Source organism: Phascolarctos cinereus, unplaced genomic scaffold, assembly GCF_003287225.1.
Source record: "Phascolarctos cinereus isolate Bilbo 61053 unplaced genomic scaffold, phaCin_HiC Scaffold_5;HRSCAF=322, whole genome shotgun sequence".
In the NCBI taxonomy this organism is placed as follows: Eukaryota; Metazoa; Chordata; class Mammalia; order Diprotodontia; family Phascolarctidae; genus Phascolarctos; species Phascolarctos cinereus.
Genome location: NW_027555958.1, coordinates 339,590,022 through 339,611,553, shown reverse-complemented (window position 1 = coordinate 339,611,553; position 21,532 = coordinate 339,590,022). Strand labels below are relative to the sequence as shown.

The following is a 21,532-nucleotide window of genomic DNA, read 5'->3' as shown; positions in this document are numbered from 1 at the left end:
GCAAAAATAGCCTCAGTGTAACTTATGCTCACTTATTCAGCATTAAGCTAACAACTAACTTTGGGCTCTGTGAGAAATTTTATCTATTCCTCAGGCATAGCATCTAAGCTGGGGCTGTAAGTGTGGCATGAGGACTATCTTCCCCTGGAACTAGCAGATTTAAAGAGTCAGGCACCTTCCACAAATGTGACCAGGCCTTATGTGTTCTTGTATGTTTGCCCCTCCATGCATACACTCTAGCCATACATGTTCCCTATGTAAAAAAATTCTACATGCATACTTTGGCCATATGTTTCCAATACATATGTCTCTCTATGTACTTCTTAATAATGTACTTCTTCATACGTTCTTCTTAATAATGTACCTCTTCACACATGTTCCCTAAACATGTTTACTCTTCCCACTGTGCAGGAAAGTATACCCCAGGTCGATGAGAGATATATTCTATTGCTAATTTTCTTACCACTCTATTTAATGTAATGCCTTTGCTTCAAGGGGGAAAAAGTATGTAAATTCCAAGCAGATACATTCTAGCATCATGAAGAACTGAGGGATAGGAAAGCAACAATGGTAGGTGGGGGGGGGAGCATGGTATCATTTCTTGTTTTTCAAAGTAGGAGACCTAAATAATACTTTGAAAAGGGAAAACTAGGAAATGAGCTTACAACAGAATTTAGCTAGTTTTCAGGATAGACAAAGATCTCCAAGAAGACAAGAACTTTGCCAAAGAGTAATTTCTAATATTGCAATTACAAAGCTTTAATATCTTCAAAGGAAAACACTCAGCATACTCATCCTGGAACAGATAGAAAGATGGTTGACAAAGTGTTTTCTTCAAAACAACCCTCTAAGGCAGGTAACAAACAATATCTCTATTTACAGACAGGGAAACTGAGGATCACTGAAGTCACATGACTTCTGCAATCACAAAGCTATTAAGTCTCACAGGAAAGATATGAACCAGATCAGAGCCAAGGTTTGAACCTATGCCTCAAGGAGACACATCCAGAGCTCTTTTCATTCAAGTGATAACACACTGAGTTAAGTATGTAGAAGACAAAAGCATTAGGGGTTATAACTATGAAACCTGCTTTACCACCAACCTGAAATGACTTCCAAAAGAAGCATGAGTTTAAGGCCATTCCTGAAATCTTCCTCAATGTTCTCAATCTGGGTACCAGCTTTTCTTAGATGAGAATTACACCAAGCAGTAAATGTCTGGAAGGTAAAACAAATATTTGTCAAGACAATAATCAGAAAATTTCCTTTTGAAAGACAGCCAACCTCACACATATTCTGAGGAGTACAAAGAGGACTTTGGGTCCTGTCCAGTCTCCTAAAGGAGGAAAATGAAAATGAAAGAAACAAGGAGAACTGAACCCATAAGGCAAGTACCTAATAAGGTTTGCTCCTTTGATGAAATACCCAGAAGAACTCCTGCCTGAACTTTAAAAGACTATCACTATCGGCTTCATTCACCATTCATATCTTGCCTTGAATAGTCACCCCCACGGTAAGTAATGGCTTTTTCTGCCTTTAACTTCACAAGCACTTTGTGCCTTTTTAAAATATTTGTCACATTATTTTATGTTTATACATCATATTTCCCAGTTAGAGCCTAAGCAACAGAAGGCCAATGAACAAGTCTTATCTAAAATTTTATATCAAGCTTAGCCCAGCACAATGTTCCATACCCAGTGGGTACTTAATAAATGTTGAATTTTGTTGTTATATTTCTATTTATAGTTTTATCTCATCAAATATAGTTATTAATGACAAAGATTTTAAATCTTCTCTTCCACCCCTATGTTCCCTTTTATAACTCAGTCAGTCAAACAAGCATTTTTTTAATCATTTACTATGTGTGAAGGACCCTGCTAAATGCTGGAGATAAAACGTTAGGCAGATAACACTGTCTTTGCTCTTAGGGAGCTCACATTCTAATGGGGAGAAAACATTCAAACAGTTGTTTAAAGAGTAGATGGACAGTAATCTCAGAGAGATACCAAGAAAGGAAGGAAAGATCTGAGCTGAGTCTTGAAGAAAACAGAGAAGCCAGCAGGCAGAAGTGAGGAGGGAGAGCATTCCAGACATGGAGGACAGCCAGTGCAAAAGGCACGGACATGGGAAATGGAGTGTCAAGTGGGAGGAATAGCAAGCAGGCCACCTGGCTTATTGAGTTAGAGGAGGGGAGTAAAGTGAAAGAAAATAGAAAGACAAGAAAAGTCCAGGTTAAGAAGGGTTTTTAATGCAAAACAGAGGACTTTATAGTTTATCTTTGAGAAAACAGGGTGTCATTGGGGTTTATTAAGAATGGAGACCTAACTTTGGTCTCCTAGAATGGTTAGACCTACTATGTATACCACAAGTAAAATGCTTTTGTTCCCTAACTGGAATTAGATTCCTCCTCTTAGGCAAATTTCAATCTAACTCATTGGGTATGCCTAAGCATACCTTATAATCATACTTTATCCAGAGCTTTTATTACCTTGGCAACTTCCAATGAAATGGGAAAATCCCTCTTCCCAGATTGTGGGGTGAGAGATTGAGAGGAACATTTGTCCCTGCATCAGAAGGTGAAACTCAAGAGTATATTTTGTTCATATAAAGAATTGTCATACATAGTTATTAGGGTTAAATAGGCCTTTGTGCACTGGCCTGGGAACCAGACTTTCTACAAGAACAAATAGTATTCTGAAGCCAAACTACCAACTTGCAGTGAATTTCTCAAGCACATTAGTTCCTAAGTTGAAGCCTGTCCATATAATGAAATGGCGATAAAATAACTCATATCACTCTCTGCTCTACAGAGCAAGGGAAAAAAAATCTTTTGTTTGTGTTCTATGTAGATCTCATCTTAGTGTCGGTGGTCTAAAAAGTGTCTGAGGTGGCTAGCTAAGTGGTGCAATGAATAGCGAGCCGGACCTGAAGTCAGGAAGAGCAGAATTCAAATTCAGCCTCAGATACCCATCCAGGGGTGTGACCTTAGGCAAGTCACTCAACCTCTGCCTATCTCACTTTCCTCACTTGTAAAATGGGGATGGCAATAATATCTACCTCCCAGGGTTATCACGAGGCTAACATGAGATAATATTTGTATTGTATGTATGTGTATGTGTATGTGTATGTGTGTATATATGTATACGTATATACACATACACATACATATATGTGCCAGTCACAATGACTGGTATATAGGAGGCACTTTGTAAATGCTTCTTTCCTTCTTCCCTGCCTTCCTACTAAGAAGCTATTATCATTATCATAAGTTATTTGACTGCCTGCAAAATATATATATTTTTACATTGATTTGAAAAAATTTGCAGAATGCATGAGTAAGCAGGCTGTAACATGACACCGATCAAGAATTGCTTAAGAAGCATGACAGAAAGTGACAAGCATGTCAGCAAAGAGCTGCATGTCTAGAAAAGAATGTTGGTCAGTATATGGGAAGAGGGAATAATAACTGATGGGCAGGCTGAGTATATACTAGTATCCATGCAATGTCAAAAGAGTCATAGGAAGGCCTCCAACACTGTGGATGGAGGATGTATGGAAGGATATGGACAAGAGTTACACAGAAGTGATCAATGACCCAAAGTGCTAACGGCAAAATCTTCAGAAAAATAGCACTCTATATGTCATTAGATGGCATCCAAAGTTAATTTGTTTATTTTTCAAGCTTCCTTTTTACTTGGCTTCCACTTAGGAACCATTTCCTGCCAAAACAGGATTAGAAACACAGCAGGCAGCTGTTGACTGAGAATGTAAACTCCCACTAGTCTCATAACAGCTGCTGGTCTCAAGAACAAAGTGCTAGCCTAGCATATTAAATGGGGAAAAAAATAAGATATAGTATAAAGTTTGGACAAGGCAATCAGCCTCTCAAGAAATACACTCTTTTCAAGTAAAATATAACAAGACAGAATCTTGTTAAAACAAAATTTTTAAAATAGCTAAATAAAATAAAGGAATTTCCAAGCTTTGGCCAATAGGTCATTCATTTCAGTATGTTAGCAATCCTTTGGAGTTGATGGTTATTTAACTTTATGAAAGGCAGCTAAACCAGTAACAGTTCAATGGTTTATTCTAAGAAACACTTAAGAGTTAAACTTTGCTTCTGTCTAGAAGAAAGTCTGCAAGCCATTTGCTATAATTAATATGAACTACTCAAAGCCCTTAAATAACAGCCTTAAATTTTCAATACTTTTCTAGCTAATGACATTCACATGAATGGTATTGCCTAGACCACTGTCATTGCCTAAGGAAGCCTGGATTAAAATGGAGGTGTGGGGTGGGGGAAGAAGCAGGAGCATAGGTAGTTATAACTAGATAAGTATCTATTTTTGTTCATTCAGTTTTACTGACAAGTAATGACCTATGCACACACACTTAGTCATTTAAATCTTTTAATGTAACCTTGAAAATAAATGATATTGGAAACATTGCTAAAGTCAACTGGCAAAGTTGGCATCACCACAAAACCCCATGAAAATAATGTTAGTGTACTGATCTCCAGGGTGAGTCTTTAAGAGTCTCTTTGAGCCTACTACAGGTAGATATCATAATTAAGGTAATCATTTGTTACATAGCTGTTAATATCCAGGAAGATTAAACTAAAAGGTCAATGTACTTAGCCAAGTTAAGCCTAATGAAGTTTAAATATCTTTAATTAGTACCCCCACATGCCAATATAACTTTGAATAACTAGTAACTAACAAAACACAAACACGAGAAAGGATTTCAATAGCTCTGTACTGCAAAATGGACTTGACAGCAGGCAGATTATGTGCCAGCACAAGGCTTAACTTCCATTTTACTTAGAGTAAAATGAATTGCCTCATTCCTGGATGGAAAGATTGTTCCTACATATAGATAGATAGATAGATAGATAGATAGATAGATAGATAGATAGATAGATAGATAGATAGATAGATATACAGATATATGTACACACACATACACATACATACATATACACACATATACATGTACATATATATACATATACACACATATACATGTACATATATATATGTATATATATATATATGTATATGTATATATATATATACATATATATATGTATATATTTGCCCTGGCCCACCATTCCTACCACTATTTAAAAGAATGTGTTTATAATCTGCTATTCCCTGTCTCCCTGGGAGACATGGGTAAGATAAAAGACCTGTTAGCCTGATTAAACTCAAGCATTTGGTCCAGTAGACAAATGTTTCTAGCAAGGTTCTTTGCTTTGGAGATCTTTGTAGTCATCTGGAATCTAGTTTTGGTCTTTCTAGTCAAATAGAACACAACAGAGACTACTTAAGGGAGTAGAAGTCATCATTCAAGAGTTTCCCTCAATGACAGTTTGGAAAACACTTTATCTACCATACTAAAGTTAACCAGATGGGCTCCACCCATCATTCTAGAGGCCTTCCCAAATTTCTCCTAACACTGAGAGGAGACCAGTGGAGCACTCTGGGTGTCCACTTGTTATCCCCTGTTCATATGACAAGATCATCTTCTCTCCCTGCCATACAATTCCCTGATGATGTTCATTATTCCTGTTTTTCTTTTTTTGTTGGTTCAGAATTCTTTGTTGGTTATGTGTTACAACCTATTCACACCCATGTTGTGCCTCTCCTCATGTGGCACTCATCTGCTATCTGGGATACATCTTTATTTCTTCAGAGGCAGTGTGGATCCATATCTCTCTTCCATATGGTGAGACTAGTAAAACGTTAGTACTAAAAAGATGGGCCTTTGATTTCATGGGAAGCTGGGGTGAGGGGTAGGGAGTCAGTAAGAGAATTTTTGCAATTTTAGAAAATATCTAGGCCTTCCTTCTTTACATTTTTATATCTTCCTTCTTTTCGATTCTAGGTCCAGCTTACTGTCAATCCCAGATATACTTACTGTTGAATAAGCTCAAATGCATGTTGGAATATGGGCAATGGACATTCTTTATCCACTTGATCTTTCCTGTTTAGATGGACATGGTAAACTCCTTTAAGAGATAACAGATCTCTTCTAGGAGTCCTGAGACCTTACGCATTCTAATCAATGTCAACCATAAACAGCAATATCTAGACCATTAGTGTCAAACTCAAACAGAAAGGGATCTCTTCTGGCCACATAACTGAGTTAGAAAACCAGAAATTAAAATTATCTGTTGTATTATGTTTTTATTTATTTTGTGAAACATTTTCCAATTACACTTTAGTCTGATTCAAACCCCCTTCAGTAGTTCTGAAGGTCAAGTGAGGTCCTAGACTAGAGTATAATACTTCTAATCTGACTGACCTCACCATTAACAGAGACATCTCTTCAACCTGTACTCTACATCTCTTTCAAAGGGCAAATAACTTTATTGAGCATATACATCTCCTATTTTTATGCTATACTTGATGCATATAATCAGCAGGTCACTAAACAGGGGTATTTTTATAATTATACCTCCCAAGGAATACTGAAAGATCTTGACAGATGAGGGCAGACACCTTACCTCAAAAGAACTTATAAGGTGTTTTTTTTTATTCTACTGAATCAAATGCTTATTTGTAATGAACAAACCATAAGTGCAATGCAATCTTATATTTGCTACATCTTTCAATTAACTGTAAAATAGTAAAGATGTGGTCCACTGTTGAATATTATTTGGAAAAGATTGCTTGCTCCCTATTAATATGCTCATTGAGGACACCCCAGAGCAGGGATGGAGAACCTGTGGCCTCAAAGTGCTCTCTAGGTCCTCAAATCCCTGTAAAAGGATTTGTTCTGTAAAACTTGGACTCAGGCAAAACGCTGCACCCAAGGACCTAGAAGGCCATATGTGGCCTCAACATGATAGGTTCCCCACCTCTGTGCTAGACCTTGTTTTTATATCAACTCTTTCTACTATGGCACCTCAGTGGCATTTCACCATAGTGAATTGAACAGTTAGCTATTGTTATTGATTTAGTCAAAGGGCTTCACTTGAGGACCTAGAGGACCACATGTGGCCTTGAGGCTGCAGGTTCCCCAACCCGGCTCTAGAGTTATATAGAGAGAGATCGCCCTCAAAGATTTCTGTATGGACATGAGAATTGGCATATAAATCAGAAGGGAAAAAAGAAAGACAGGAAAGTACAAGAAAAAAGGAAAGAAAGAAAAATTTCAGCATTCTCTGCAAAGGAATATTTGTTTGAAGGGTATATGGGCTTTAACAGTACTGAAAAATTATTACTTGAATTTTTCAGAAAACAAAGTCTAAATATTCTTCCTTCCTCTCTTTACAGTTACATGTATCTATAACGTCCATAGCAGACAGAAGAGGACACAAAAGTAGAGAAGGAGAGAGTAGAAGGGAGGAAAGAGAAGAGGGGAGGGGAGGGGAGGAGAAGAGGTGGCTAACTTGATGTAATTCAATAGGAATTTATTGAGTACCTGCTAGATACAAGGCACTATAACCTCCACTTAGGCTGGTCCTTTAACCACAGATAGTCTGTCACCCAATCCTGACTTAGAGTTGCTCCAGCTTATTAGCAAGCATTGCCAAAGCTTGTATTCCTTTGTCAATGCCTTTGAAACTCCACTTCTCTTCCACATCAGGAAGATGTAAACTCTTTGAAGAATTCAAGAACTCTTCAAGAATTTCAATCTACTCTAGTCTCTGATTGGTGAGAATTCACCACACCCTGCAGCCTTTAAGTATACCCTAAGCCCTTATCCTCCTTTCTAATTCCTGATAGGAGGATAGTGATCAAAGCAACACTACCAGTCTTGATAAGGCCATGCCAATTGACTGCCAATTATCATTCTGACTCCCTGATCACCGCTTCCCTATTTTTTGCTGTCCAGCCCTACTAACATGTAAGCTCCTTGAGCAAAGTGACTGTCTTGTTGGCATTTGTATCTCTAGTACTTAGCACACTGCCTGGCACTAGCAAGAACTTGCTATATGTTTTTGTTTGTTTGTTTGTTTTTTACTCATTTGTTCACTACTTCACTCAAGAAGTTATTTTTAAATGCTTCTACAAAAATAGAGATGAGCATTACTGTCTCCTTACTCATGTCAATTGTCCAACTACTAGAAAGGACAATTTGATTCTCTGATCTATACGACATCCTATATTATTAAACATTCACACACAAAAAAAATGGTGGTTCTATAATGGCAATCTGGACTACTTTATTTTTCTGGACTTTCCATGGGCTCAGGCATAATGGTGAAATGAAAACACACCAGCAAGTGGTGTGGGTCAAGATAAAGAAAAAAATAGTGATACTCTGGAAACGTGAAGAATTAGTTTCATGAGATTAAGCTGAAGGAATCCTTGTCTCCTCTTCATTCCAGAAAAAGGACTTACAGTCCAATAGCTATCACCCCCCCACTTCTGTCCTTCCAAAAGCTTCTTGATTTCAAAACCATAACTAATAAAAAACAAGTTTCCTATAAATATTTGGTAACAAAAATTGATCTCCCTATTTTACAAAGGGTGAACTTCAATTAAAAGAAGTCTTCCATAAGAAGGGAAAGATATAAAAAGAAACAAGCTTTTATACTCTAGTCTCATGTTCTTAACCATAAGACCACAATGCTCTTCTAAGAAAAATTTTCCTGTAAGAAAAATAATAGAATGTAAAAAATAATATGGCCAATATACTTCAAGAGCAGCTGTTACTACATAATCTATCATTTACAACTCAATGGGAAAAAAAAACTTGGATTCCCTCTCTCAATAAGACACAGCATCATTTATTTCTACTCTCTGAATGAGGAACTCTATAATGCCTTCTGGGATCTTTGTTTTCTACTCTGGGCATACAGAAAATGTTATCAAACCTAGGGAGTATTAGATGAGGGATGTTTAAATGTTACAGCACAATAGGCTATCTAGCATTGTATACTCCTGTAATTATATTAGTAGGAATAAATTTTAAAAGGCAGATTAAAAAAAAATTCATACCTTCCCCTACAATCAATATTTATAAAAGCTTGCATTCATACAGGGCTTAAGATTTTATAATATGTTTTTAAAAACCCTATCCAATAGATGTTATCATTGTCCTCATTTTAAAGATACAGAAACCAAGGCTCAGAGTTTAAATGACTTGTCCAGAGTCCTACAGCTACTAAGTACTTAAGGCTAAATTTGAACCTACATCTTTTTAACTCAGAGTCATGCATTCTAGCCATTACACTATGTTGCCTCGAGAAAGATGTAGTACAATAAGCAAGTCTTCATCACTTCAATCAGCAAAAATTCTGTGGAAGAGCTGACCCCAAAGGCTGGCTATAGTCATAAACACTCATCAAATCTAGGGTTACCGACAGACAGGAAGAATAAACAACTTTGGTGGCATTAATTCAGAGGAATTATATAATCTTGATTCCATTAATTTTCAAATTTAGGTCACTAAACTGACATACAGAGGTAAGAATAAATAATTTCTAACAGGCCCAGCAGACCAGGGTTGCTGGTTACTTTAGGATCATAGATTTACACCTGCAATGGACCTCAGAGGTCATCTATCCCGACTCCCTCATTTTACAGTAAGGAAACTGAGGCCCAGATAGATTAAATGACTTGCTTAAGACAATATAGGCAGTAAGGGATTAACCAAAGATTTGAACCAGATTCTAAGATTCCATATAACTTGCTGTGAATCAAAGAAGCATATGGAAGAAAGAAAAACAAAACTGGAACCACCGCTAATAAGAAATCATCTCAGATCTCTCATCCCCAAAGTCTATGGAGGTTGACCATGTTTATGACAACAGCAATTGCACTGAGATGGTAATCTTGAAAAAGAGGCCTGTCTTGTGACTATAGTTCAATTTTCCTTAAAAGAAAATGTAAGACTTATCTGTAGAAAAATATTTTAGCAGGCCCTTTTGTAGTGACAAAGAATTGGAAGCTTAAGGGGTGCTCATCAAAAGAGGAATGGCTTAACAATTGTTATGCATGAACACAATGAAGTACTATTGTGCCATAACATGGTAAAAGGGCCAGTTTCAGAGAAACCTTGGAAGATTTGTAGGAACTGATGCAGATGTAAGTGAGCAGACCCAGAAGAATAATTTACATAACAACAACTACATTGTAAAGACAAAACAACTTTGAAAGACTTAAGAACTCTGATCAATGCAATGACCAACTAAGATTCCGGAAGACCAAAGATGAAGCATGCTACTCATCTACTAACAGAGAAGTGATGACACAAGATGTGAAATGAGACATACATTTTTGGACATGGTCAATACAAGAATTTGTTTTGACTATGCAAACTCACTACAGTAGTCACGTTTTCCTTTGTCCCCCCTCCCCATAATGTGTGGATAGGAGGGAAAGATAATAAAATAGAAATAGAAAATGTGCTGAACAGAGCGCCAGGACATACCTGAACACAGACAGTATCTAATCTCATTTTTTTATTTATTATTATTTGCTATTTTTTAAAACCAAATCACTATAAAGTGGTACAGACTCTAACCAGCTTCTTCTGTGCTTTCTTAACTTGTTATTTGATTCTGTTCAAATGTTACAAGCTAATGGCTTCCTGCTATATAATTATCCCTTAACAGGTAAAACCACCAGGAAGTCTATAATTATCTATTCACAATCTCCCAGGATATGCCCATTTTTCCAGGCTTTCTACAAGGTAGGATTTACAACAACTGATCCTTACAAAGTAACTTAACACAAAAGGTAAAAATGCAGCAGGAAAGAGGTAAAGAGACTGGTGGTGCTAGCAGACTAGAGTTTATAATTCCAATTTTATCTCTTTCTCCTCCTAAGCAAGTAGTTAACCTTCATATCCTGTGATTCTTCCAATTCTAAAATAGTGTTAAGGGTTGCTACCTATTAAATTCCCAAGAGAGAACTGCCATGAACACAGCAAATACTTAACAAAAAATTGTTAAAATGAATATAAACAGAAATAGACAAACTAGCCAACAACACTCCACAATTCAATGGTTCTTGGAGTCCCATCAAGAAAACCTACCTACAAACATTATTTTCTAAGTTGCTATTCTTAAAGCTTCAATTTTTTTTCAATTGAGAGTCACTCCTACATTCTTTCATTTCATTAAGCCTAATTTGCAAAGATTTCTGCAAATAGTCTTTCTGGTTCCTTTAAAAAAGTAACTTAAAATGTAAGGGTCTCCCAGAAGGATGCAAAGCTTAAAAATCCTTAGGGAGGTGTGTGGGTGCTGCAATAAATGGGATTTCAGCTTCAGCAATGAAAGGAGACTCTGCCCTATAAAGAGCAGGTGGACTAATCCTTTGGAAGAGTTAAATTTCCCAGGGACCATGTGGCTAACTGACATCAATAGTAAAGATACTGGCTGACTTCATGTCTTTGGAGTTCTTCAGTATTTAAAAAAACAAACAAACAAACCACCAAGTATTCTAAACAGTGTGTATGTTACCCTTAAGAATTTCACTGGTAGCTCCCAGGAAGAGAATACTATGCTACTAAGCTACAGATGTTAAACTGGTCAAATTATGTATCTACAGTGGTATTACCATGGTCAATATTCTCTCATTCAAATCTAAAAGAGCCAGAAAGGTGTTGTTTCTCCTGGAGTTTCTATCTAACCAACATCTAGTACATTGCTTTGAACACAGTAGCAACTCCACAAACATTGTTAATTTACTGTTAATCCATTTTCCGGACCTCAGAAATAATCTGATTTGGAAAAAAACAAAAACAAAATACTGCATTAGCATCTCTCCTAGAACACCTAGGTACTGCTCCTCCTCTTTAAAAGAAAAAAAGTGAAACCCGCAAGTGGATTATAATGAAGTAGCATGGCATGCTGAGAATGGGGTCAAGAAACCTTGGTTTTCCTCCCAGCTCAACCACCAATTCACTGTGCAATCTTTTGCAATTTACTTCATTCCCCTTGTCCTCAGTTTCTTCATCTGTAAAATGATATAGGGTTAAACAAAAAAAAAAAATCTTTAAGGTCCTCTCTAGCTGTGACATTCTATGATTCCACAGACCAGCAGTTATAAGAAATTATTATAGTACTATAAATATTGTATATACTATAGCAAGTTCTTTTTGGAAAAGACTAAATCCATTACCAAAATATCTCAGAAGACCATTTGGTGCATTAAAGTTCTCAGAACTTTACATAATGAAATAACTATGGTAGTCATGCACTTCTATCTTTCACCCACAAATGTGAGTCTTTAAAATTCTGTTAGATAATTCAGAATAAGAAATAGCTCAGCTTAGCATTGTGAACTTTCTGTCCTTCAGTTTTAAGTCTGGCTCTGACTACCAACTGATGGTATGATTTGGGTAAGCCACTTCAGCTTTCCTCTGGCTTCATCTCCCTCCCCATGTGTAGGATGGGGTGTTAAGCTAAGTACACAGAGCTTTTGTAAAGCATGACTAATCAAAAGCAACAACAGAAAAACTCTTTGCAAATACAAAAGAAGTACAGAACACAAAATAATGGCAAAAAAAAAGAGCTGCTGTAACAATGGCAGTGCAAATTTATTCAAGGTGTTCATAGATATAATTTTAAGGGGAAGGAAGAAATCAGCTTTGAATAGCTAAAATGGGAAGGTTAGGAAGATAAGGAGAATCTTAGAGTCACGATTTTATGTTAAACCTACTTGAGCACAAGGAAATGTTCCCCCCTTTCAATAACTATACATAACATGCTGCTGCTTAGCATGAGTCACATCACACTGTTGTGCACAAACATGAGGAATGCATGGAGGACAGGGGTCAAAGAACACAAAGAACCTTCTGCTTCTCTGTGTTCCACCACCAAGGACTGTGCCACTCTTCAATAAATAAACACTTGATCCCTGGGCACAGATCTTCCTGCCTCACACCATTTCTCTATGCCTGGAATGCCCTCTTAAAACCCCTCATTTTTACATGTTGAAACCCAGCCCATCCCTCAAAACCCAGTTGAAAGGCCATCTTCTCCTTGGAGTCTTTCCTAATCATCCAAATGGAAATGATCACTCATTCCTCAGACCTCAGATCTTACTCTGTGCCCCTCTTGTGTTCTTACCGTATATCTTGGCGTACCAAAAAGAGAGCTGAATTTGGAGTTAAACAACCCAAGTTCCTGATATTTATTAGCTGTGTAACCTCATGTAAGTTACTTTGCTGTATAAACCCAAATTTCCTTATCAATAAAAGAGAAAATATTTATAGTATCTCCCTGATAGTGTTGTTATAAAGTACTTTGTCAACATCAAAGTGCTTTAACACATGGGTTATTATTGTACTCTATTCTATATTTACTGTCTCATGTACTCTGCACCCTAAAGCTCCATGAGAGTACAGACATTGTTATTTGTTTTCATCATATATTTCACCCAGTCCTCAGCATACATAATACATTGTATATCAGCAGCGTCAATTCAAATAGAAATGGTCCTTGCTGGCCACATGTTAACTTAGAAAACCACAAATTAACATTATCTATGTTGCTCACATTTCTACTTGTTTTGTTAAATATTTTCCAATTATATCTTACTCTGGTTCTCCTGCACTCAGGGGTTTGCAGGCTGTGAATTTGACACTTCTGTTGTGCATAATAGATACTAAACATATCTATACAAAAAATGTGAAATAATTTTCTGAAACTAAGGAGTCAAAAAAATTCAATTTTTGCATTTGAGGTTGCAATTTGCTTATTTTTCTGTGCCTAAGATGCCTTAGGACCTACCTCTTTGTTAAGTAACTTAGTTGAAATCAAAGGTTCCAAGTATTTTACATATGTGTTATATGAATACTAGCTATTATTATTAGCCCTTATTATCAACCTCAGTTTCTTCATCTGTAAAACAAAGATATTAGCACCTACCTGACAGGGTTGTAAGGCTGAATAGCGAATAATAAATACACATATAAAATACTTTGAAAACTTTGAAAGGCTATATAACAGTTATTATCAGCACTTCTCTCTTGGTACCTATTGGGGTCACTGGCGGGACTATAATCTCCCCCCCCCGCAATTGACTGTAACCTGTTCAAATACAAAATAAGACTTCAACCTTGAGAAAAAAGAGTAATCTATCTGTCATCATCAGTCATCTTACCTTGAGGGAACAGTCTTCCTGAGCTTCTGGGGATGAGTAATCTCCCAACACAAGTTTTCATTGTTGTTGAGTTCTGATTGACTTTGACTGAAATCATTTCAGGTCAGCCAACAGTTCTGACCTTGAACCTGAGCTAGCTGCAGCATTGTGTGTGGGGGTGTATACATCTTCATTCAGTAAGCACTTATTGAGCCCTTGCTACACAAAAGGCATTGTGCTCAGTGCACAAGGGTAGATATAGAGATGAATAAGACGCAGCCTTGCTCTCCAGCTATATGATCTAGGGGAGGAATTAAGACATATGTAAGAAAAACATGACAAGGGCCATAAGAGACAAACAAAAAAGATACAGGACTCAGGGACAGGGAGAGATCACTTCAGGCTTGAGGGGTCAGGGAAGGCCTTCCAGAAGAGAGAAAAATACATATGTGCTAAAGATACAGAGAGGCAGTACATGACTTATATACTCACTCCGTATGAACTGGAACGACCTCTGAAGAGGAGGTGCACAGAATATGCTAGTTGATAAGATATTTAAATGAACCCTAGTCAAAAAGACTGAGATGCAAAAGAAATGAACCATATTTAGCTCTTTCTCAATATCCACCAGGATAAACATTTTAACTTAGGGGCAATACTGAACTAGGAAATAATAATAATAGCTGATTTGTATATGGCGTATTAAGGTTTACAAATTGCTTTCCACATACACTCTATCCAAGTCAAACTTCACAACTCTATGAGGCGGGGAGTTGAGGTATTATTATTTCTATTTTATAGATGATGAGTCTGAGGTTTGGAAAAGTTAAATGAAGTGCCTAAATTTATATAGCCAGTAAGTAGTAGCATTTGGGATTAAACTCAGATCTTTCCATAAAACTACATTGTCTCTATCCCTATTTAGAAACAACTGTAAGAGGGAATACATGTTCACTTAAAAAGCATACATAGGCAAAAATAAGTACAGAGAGCTATCCCCCAAAGAGGAAAGTTCATTTTCTTTAGCTTCTCCACCCTTCAACCCTGAAGAGTTGGTATTTAATTTGCTTTGAGATAGGAAAGATGAAGGGGCAGCTAGGTGAAGCAGTGGATAGAGTGCCAGGCCTGGAGTCAGGAAGACCTGAGTTCAAATCCGGACTCAGACACTTACTATCTGTGTGACCCTAGGCAAGTTCTTTAACCCTGTTTGTCTCAGTTTCCTCACCTGTGAAATGAACTGGAAAAGAAAATGGCAAACAATTCCAGTATCTTTGCCATGAAAACCCCAAAAGAGGTCATGAAGAGTCAGACACAGCTGAAAACAAGTATACATGAACTCATCTATAGCAACTCTGCCTAGTTATTACCTGTATAATAACCTGGGGCAAGTCACTTAACATTTCTGTGTCATCTTTAAAATGATGGTAACTGTACTAAGTGATCTCTGAGAGCTCACCCAGCTCTAAATCCTAAGTTTACCAAAACAAACTGGAATTTTCACATTTATAAAGTCCAACTCAAAATAGGTCATATGACTTAGCATTAAGAAGGAAAACCCAGTGGTGCCCCTATCCCCCAGCCCTCGTCATTCGAATAAGCATTCTACCTTATCACTTTTTCTGGCATCTCAACAGTCAGTTCACATAGAAAGAAGCACCCTCACAGACAGAGAAAAGGAATCCCCAAGATGGGTTCCAACTGTTCGTTTGTAACTTAGCTGGTTTGGGTTTGGTTTTATTTTTGAAAACACAGCTCAGCCCAGAAAGGCCTATTTAATAATCGAGGTACCTGAAAGATAGCAAAAAGAATAATATAGAACTTAAACTACCACATATAAAAATATTTCTATGAGGGAAAATGAATTGAGAATTCTAAATCCCTGAGATTATAGGAGAGGGTAGTGAGAAGAATGGAATTAGAGAGTGTCAAAGCTGGGATAGACTTTTGAGCTCAACCTATCATTTTACAAAATGAGAAAACAAAGTCGAGATAGGTAAAGTAATTTTCCTAAGTTAATGATAACTCCGGGAGGAAAACGTGCCTGTTTTGTTTCCCAGCCTGATACTCCGTCCCCACACCACTCTGCCTCTAAGGCAGGGGTTCTTAACTTAGGTGTCTGTGTTATGATTTTGAGCAGAAGCTATGGGAGGTGGGTTTCCAACAACATCTTATCTTTCCAATCTACTTATATTTTACGCACCACCACCAACATCCCCCCCAACATATATTCTGTGATCTACTGACACTGGCCTCCTTAATATTCCTAGAACAAGATATTCCATCTCCAGACTCTGGGAATTTTCTGTGGCTGTCCCTCATGCACGCAATGCTGAATAATGAATAATAATAATGAATAATGATAATAATAATAATCTCAGGCTTCTTTCAAGTCTGAACTAAAATTTCATCTTCTACAGGAAGCCCTTTTAATGCCTTCCCTCTATTGATTATTTCTTTTTGTTTTGTTTGGTTTGGGTTTTTGTTTTGTTTTGTTTTGTTTGTTTTGGTTAGGCAATGGGGTTAAGTAACTTGCCTAGGATGACACAGCTCGTAAATGTCATGTGTCTAAGGTCACATTTGAACTCAGGTCTTCTTGAGTCCAGGGCCGGTGCTCTATCCACTGCCACCTAGCTGCCCCTAATAACCTATTTTTTGTTTGTTTGTTTGTTTGTTTGTTTGTAGGCAATTAAGGTTAAGTGACTTGCCCGGGGTCACACAGCTAGTAAGTGTCAAGTGTTTGGTCTGAGGCCGGATTTGAACTCAGGTCTTCCTGACTTCAGGGCCATCCACTGTGCCACCTAGCTGCCCCTTCTATTGATTATTTCTTAATTATTCTGTATGTAGCTTGTTTGTACATAGTTGTTTAACTATTGTCTCTATCATTAGACTGGGAACTTCTTGAGAACAAGGACTCTTTGAACCTTCTTTGTCTTCCCAGTGCCAAGCACAGTGCCTGGCTCAGAATAAGCACTTAATGAATGTTTCCTGACTGACATCCCTAAAGCTCTAATGCTTGATTACAACAATAGACAGGTTCAGAAAATTAGATGGTCACTGCAGAGCTCTAACAATATTAGAAAGGTTTCTAATCAAACAAAGACTGACCCAGACTGGTTCTACAGTCATTACCTCTGGGAAGTAGATTTCCCCCTCATCCTTTACATACACTCTCCATGTGAGGCATTTGCACATTAACAAGTCCCATACAGTTTTCTGTAAGGACAGGAGTGATTCATTATTTGGAGTGTGGGTGGGGGGAGTAGTTAATAAGACTTTTTACCAACCTTGGTTCTATAATCTTTTTTCTAAAGTGTTCAAATCCATTATTAGGTACGTCAAAATTTTAAATATTCTGATCCAAGTTAACTACCGCATAAGAAATTGGGATGTCACATAAAAGAATGGTACACAGAAGTAGCTGGAGGCCACCATTTCATGCTGATATTAAAATGACTGTGCCTGCTTCACCTGTGGATATGACAACTAACGTGAGCCTGGCTGTGTATGTATGTACGTGTATATATGTGTATATATAAATTATTAATAAATCTTGTTTCAATGCATTATAAAAACCCACAGCTTTTGCACCTAAGTGAATCTCTTACAACACACCACCCTTGAAAACAGCTACCTACATGGTCTTGAATTTTGTATATTGCTCATTTCTCTGAGCCAGATTCTCCACATAATAAATATCTAATGCAAGTGCCTATGTCCACTCCTATTTTAATCACCAGAATCATACAACTTAATATCTCTTATCACTTTGATGTTACAAAAAAATCTTACATTTCATTCAACTCCCTCATCCAACAAATATTTATCAAAATGCCTACCATGTGGTGGCAGCTAGGTGGCGCAGTGGATAGAGCACTGGCCCTGGAGTCAGGAGGACCTGAGTTCAAATCCGGTCTCAGACACATAACATTTACTAGCTGTGTGACCTTGGGCAAGTCACTTAACCCTAACTGCCTAAAACGAACAAAAAAACCAAAAAATGCCTACCATGTGCAAGGCACTATGCCAGGTAAACGGATTTTCTAAAAAGTCTCTGACTCTCACAGGGAGTTTATAGTCTACTAAGAAGGAATATGAAATATACCCAAAAAAGGAGCATTTGATAAGATGAAAGAAGTCTATACAAAGCACTCTAAGACAGTCTTAAAATGAAAGATTTTACTTTCAGCTGGTGGGGAGGGGTAATCTTCATGGAAGAGGTGACACATGATATCTGGGACCTTGAGGATTTCAAGAGGTGGAAATGAAAGAGTATACTAAATGCATGAATAACATCCTGCACACGTGCTCAAGGAACAACTAGCTAGTAGTCAAGTCGTCTGGAATGTGGAATGAGTGATGAGTTATGAAAAATAAGGCTCAAACAAAATGCTGGAGCCAGATTGTGAGGGGCCTTGAATGCTAAGCTAATAAATTTACATTTGAAAGTCACTTAACCCCAATTGCCTCACCAAAAGAAGAGGAAAAAAGAAAAGAAAAAAAAATTTATACTTTATCCTATAATGGTGAATGCAAAAGGGAGAGTGGCTATTGAATTTTGAATTGAATAAAATATTGAACATTCAATGGCTATAGAAAGTCTTTAAGCTTAGAAAGAGCTATGCAAAGGAGAAATCACATTGGTGAACCCTAGGGATGAGAAAGTCAAGCCAGGAAGGCAAGTAATGAGGCTATTACAATAGCTCAGGAAGAGGTGATAAGGTCCTAGACTGGACTGGAAGCAGCAGCATGAGTGAGTACCCATGGAATTTGGGCTAGCAATGTACAAGAGTCAAAGGATAAAGGAATTGGAACCCTTTACAAATGTACCAGTCTAGGACAGGCAAATACCAAGCACCTTTGAACACACCAATCATGAGTCTTCTAGAGAAGGGTGAACACAAATAAATGGCATTCTTTTTGTGAGCACACATTGCACTTGGGGACTCCTCAGGAATTTTCTCAGTTTCTTTCCCATGTCCCCCACCCCTCCACTGCCCTTTGGGAGAGACTGTCTTGTTCCACCAGATCGCATTAGATGCATCCACCGAAAAGCTCAAATTCTACGGACTCCAGATACTTACTACACAAAGGCTGAAGAGGACAAAGATAACTATTCAATTTGACAAGGATATATTGAGCATTGACCGCGTTCCAGACAATGTGCTAGCCACTAGAGATACAAGAGTCCTTAACCTCAAGAAGCTTGCTTTTACTTGAGAGATACATGTATATAGAAAGCAAATACAAAGTAATTATTTAAGGGGGGGGCACTAAGCATTGGGAAAGGGTCAAGAAAGGTGTCACTTAAGGAGGCAGCATTTAAGTTGTGCCCCTAGGCTTCCTCATCTGCAAAACGAAGGCATTTGACTAAAGGGTCTTTAATGCTCGCCATCTGTGACCCTATCATCCTAAGTAAATAAAAAAGTAAATATATAAAAATATATTATATATTTATGTGATAAATATGTACTTAAATATATGATAAATAATAAAATATAGATAAATATTACTAACATATAGAATAGATAACTTAAATATAATAACAAATAATATGTAAGCATACAACAATATAAATATAAATTTATATGATAAATATAAATATTAAATATCGAAATATAATATAATAATAATGGCATTAAAAGTAAATATATAGAAAGTATATGCATGTTTGTGTGTATATATATAAATACACAAATATATACATATATAAATGCACAAATATATGGATACACATATATAAATATACAAACATAAATATTCAAAAGTAAATGGAAAATACTTTCCAGGGGACAGGGACAATACTAACAAGTAAGGGAAATAAGAAAAGGCCTTATGTTGGGGTAGTGCCTGAGCTGAGTCTTGCATAGTGCTAGAGACTCCAAGAGGTGGAGGTAAAGCGGGGGAGGAGAAGAACATTCCAGGCATGAGGGACAGCGTGTGCCAAGGCACCTGAGACAGGATGTGGAATGCCACGTATTGGATACAGTAAGGCCAGTTTGTCTGGATTGTAGAAAGTGGGAGTCACGTGGATTCAGTCTGCAAAGTTAAACCAAAGCCAGATTAGAGTGTACTGATCTGAATACAAGCTATAATTTTGACTGAATGTGGTATATAATTAATGTTGTTTTTCAATGTTTATGTGTATATATGTAGATACACATTCAGTGCAAATATGTATGCACATATACTTATATATGTAAGTGTATGTTATATACATATTTACATATTATATATTAATATATTAGTACTAAATGTTAGTAATAATGTATATTTATATCTATATTACACATATTTAAAAAATCAGTGTGTGTGTGGCTTGATGGAAAGAACCCTGAATCTGGAGTCAGATAATGTGGGTTTGATTCCTGAATCTAAACTCACTACTTGTGAGACCTTGTACAAGTCATTTTTTGACTGTCTGATCCTCAGTTTCTTCAACTATAAAATGGGGAGGTTGGATTCAATCCCTTCTAGTTTTAAATCTGTATTCCTCAGAATAACATAGAGCCGCGGGGCAGCTAGGTGGTGCAGCAAATAGAGCACCAACCCTGGAATCAGGAGGACCTGAGGTCAAATCCACCCTCAGACACATAACACTTACTAGCTATGTGACCCTGGGCAAGTCACTTAAACCCATTGCCTATCCAAAACAAAACAAAACAGAATAACACAGAGCCTCACCACAGCCCTGGGAGGTAGGTGCTATTATTGACCCCATTTTACACATGAAGAAACTAAGGCAGACAGAGGTAAACAGTGACTTGCTCAGGGTCACACAAAGTAGTGAGTATCGAAGGCTGCTTTTAGAACATAGGTCTTCCTGACTTCAGGACCGGAGCTCTATCCACTGTGCTACCTGGCTGCCTCTGGTAAGAAATTCTTTCTATCCTCCAGTCTAGTCCTTTCCTTCATCCTACCTAGGACATGTGCTCAGTAGCATCATGGATGCCTCTATAATAAGCCAACACAACAGCTGGTGGAGAAACCCTTTCTGGTAACAATTCAAATCGATACAACAAACGTGTTTAAGTCTCTATTCTGTGTAGAACACTGAATAATCTTGCGTGTAATTAATCTCATGCTACATTTCCTAAAGTAATTATAGCCTATGATAATTATGTGGATGGTATTGGTCAGGGAGTGGCAGAGTATGCTACCACAGCCTCTGAATATAGTAACTCTACTGAGGAACATTCCTCTGCAAATATCTACACTTTATCTCGGTTACCTTTCAGAGAGGGATAAACCAGCAGATGAGTGCTTCCCTTTAAACAAACTCAGCTAGGAAGCCCTTATCACTGAATCACCACATATGAGAATTAGAAGGGGCTTTGGAGGTCTTTTCCCCAACCCAAAAGGAATCCTCAAGATAAGATAACAATAATTATAGCTAACATTTAGATAGCTCTTTATGGTTTGCAAAGCACTTTGCACCTGTTATCTTATTTGACCCCTTCAACAACTTCAAGTGATAGATACTACTATTG

At 37.3% G+C, this 21,532-nt stretch overlaps 1 protein-coding gene across 2 annotated transcripts in view; it reads right to left on the bottom strand.

Moving 5' to 3' along the window:
- ACTN2 (actinin alpha 2) overlaps positions 1-21,532 on the bottom strand; it is a 96,391-nt gene that overhangs the window by 47,744 nt on the left and 27,115 nt on the right. For both annotated transcript variants that reach the window (XM_021000462.2, XM_021000461.2), the window contains exon 2: positions 1,104-1,218. In XM_021000462.2, coding sequence (XP_020856121.1) covers positions 1,104-1,218 — 115 coding nt within the window. The remainder of the gene's footprint in view (positions 1-1,103; positions 1,219-21,532) is intronic.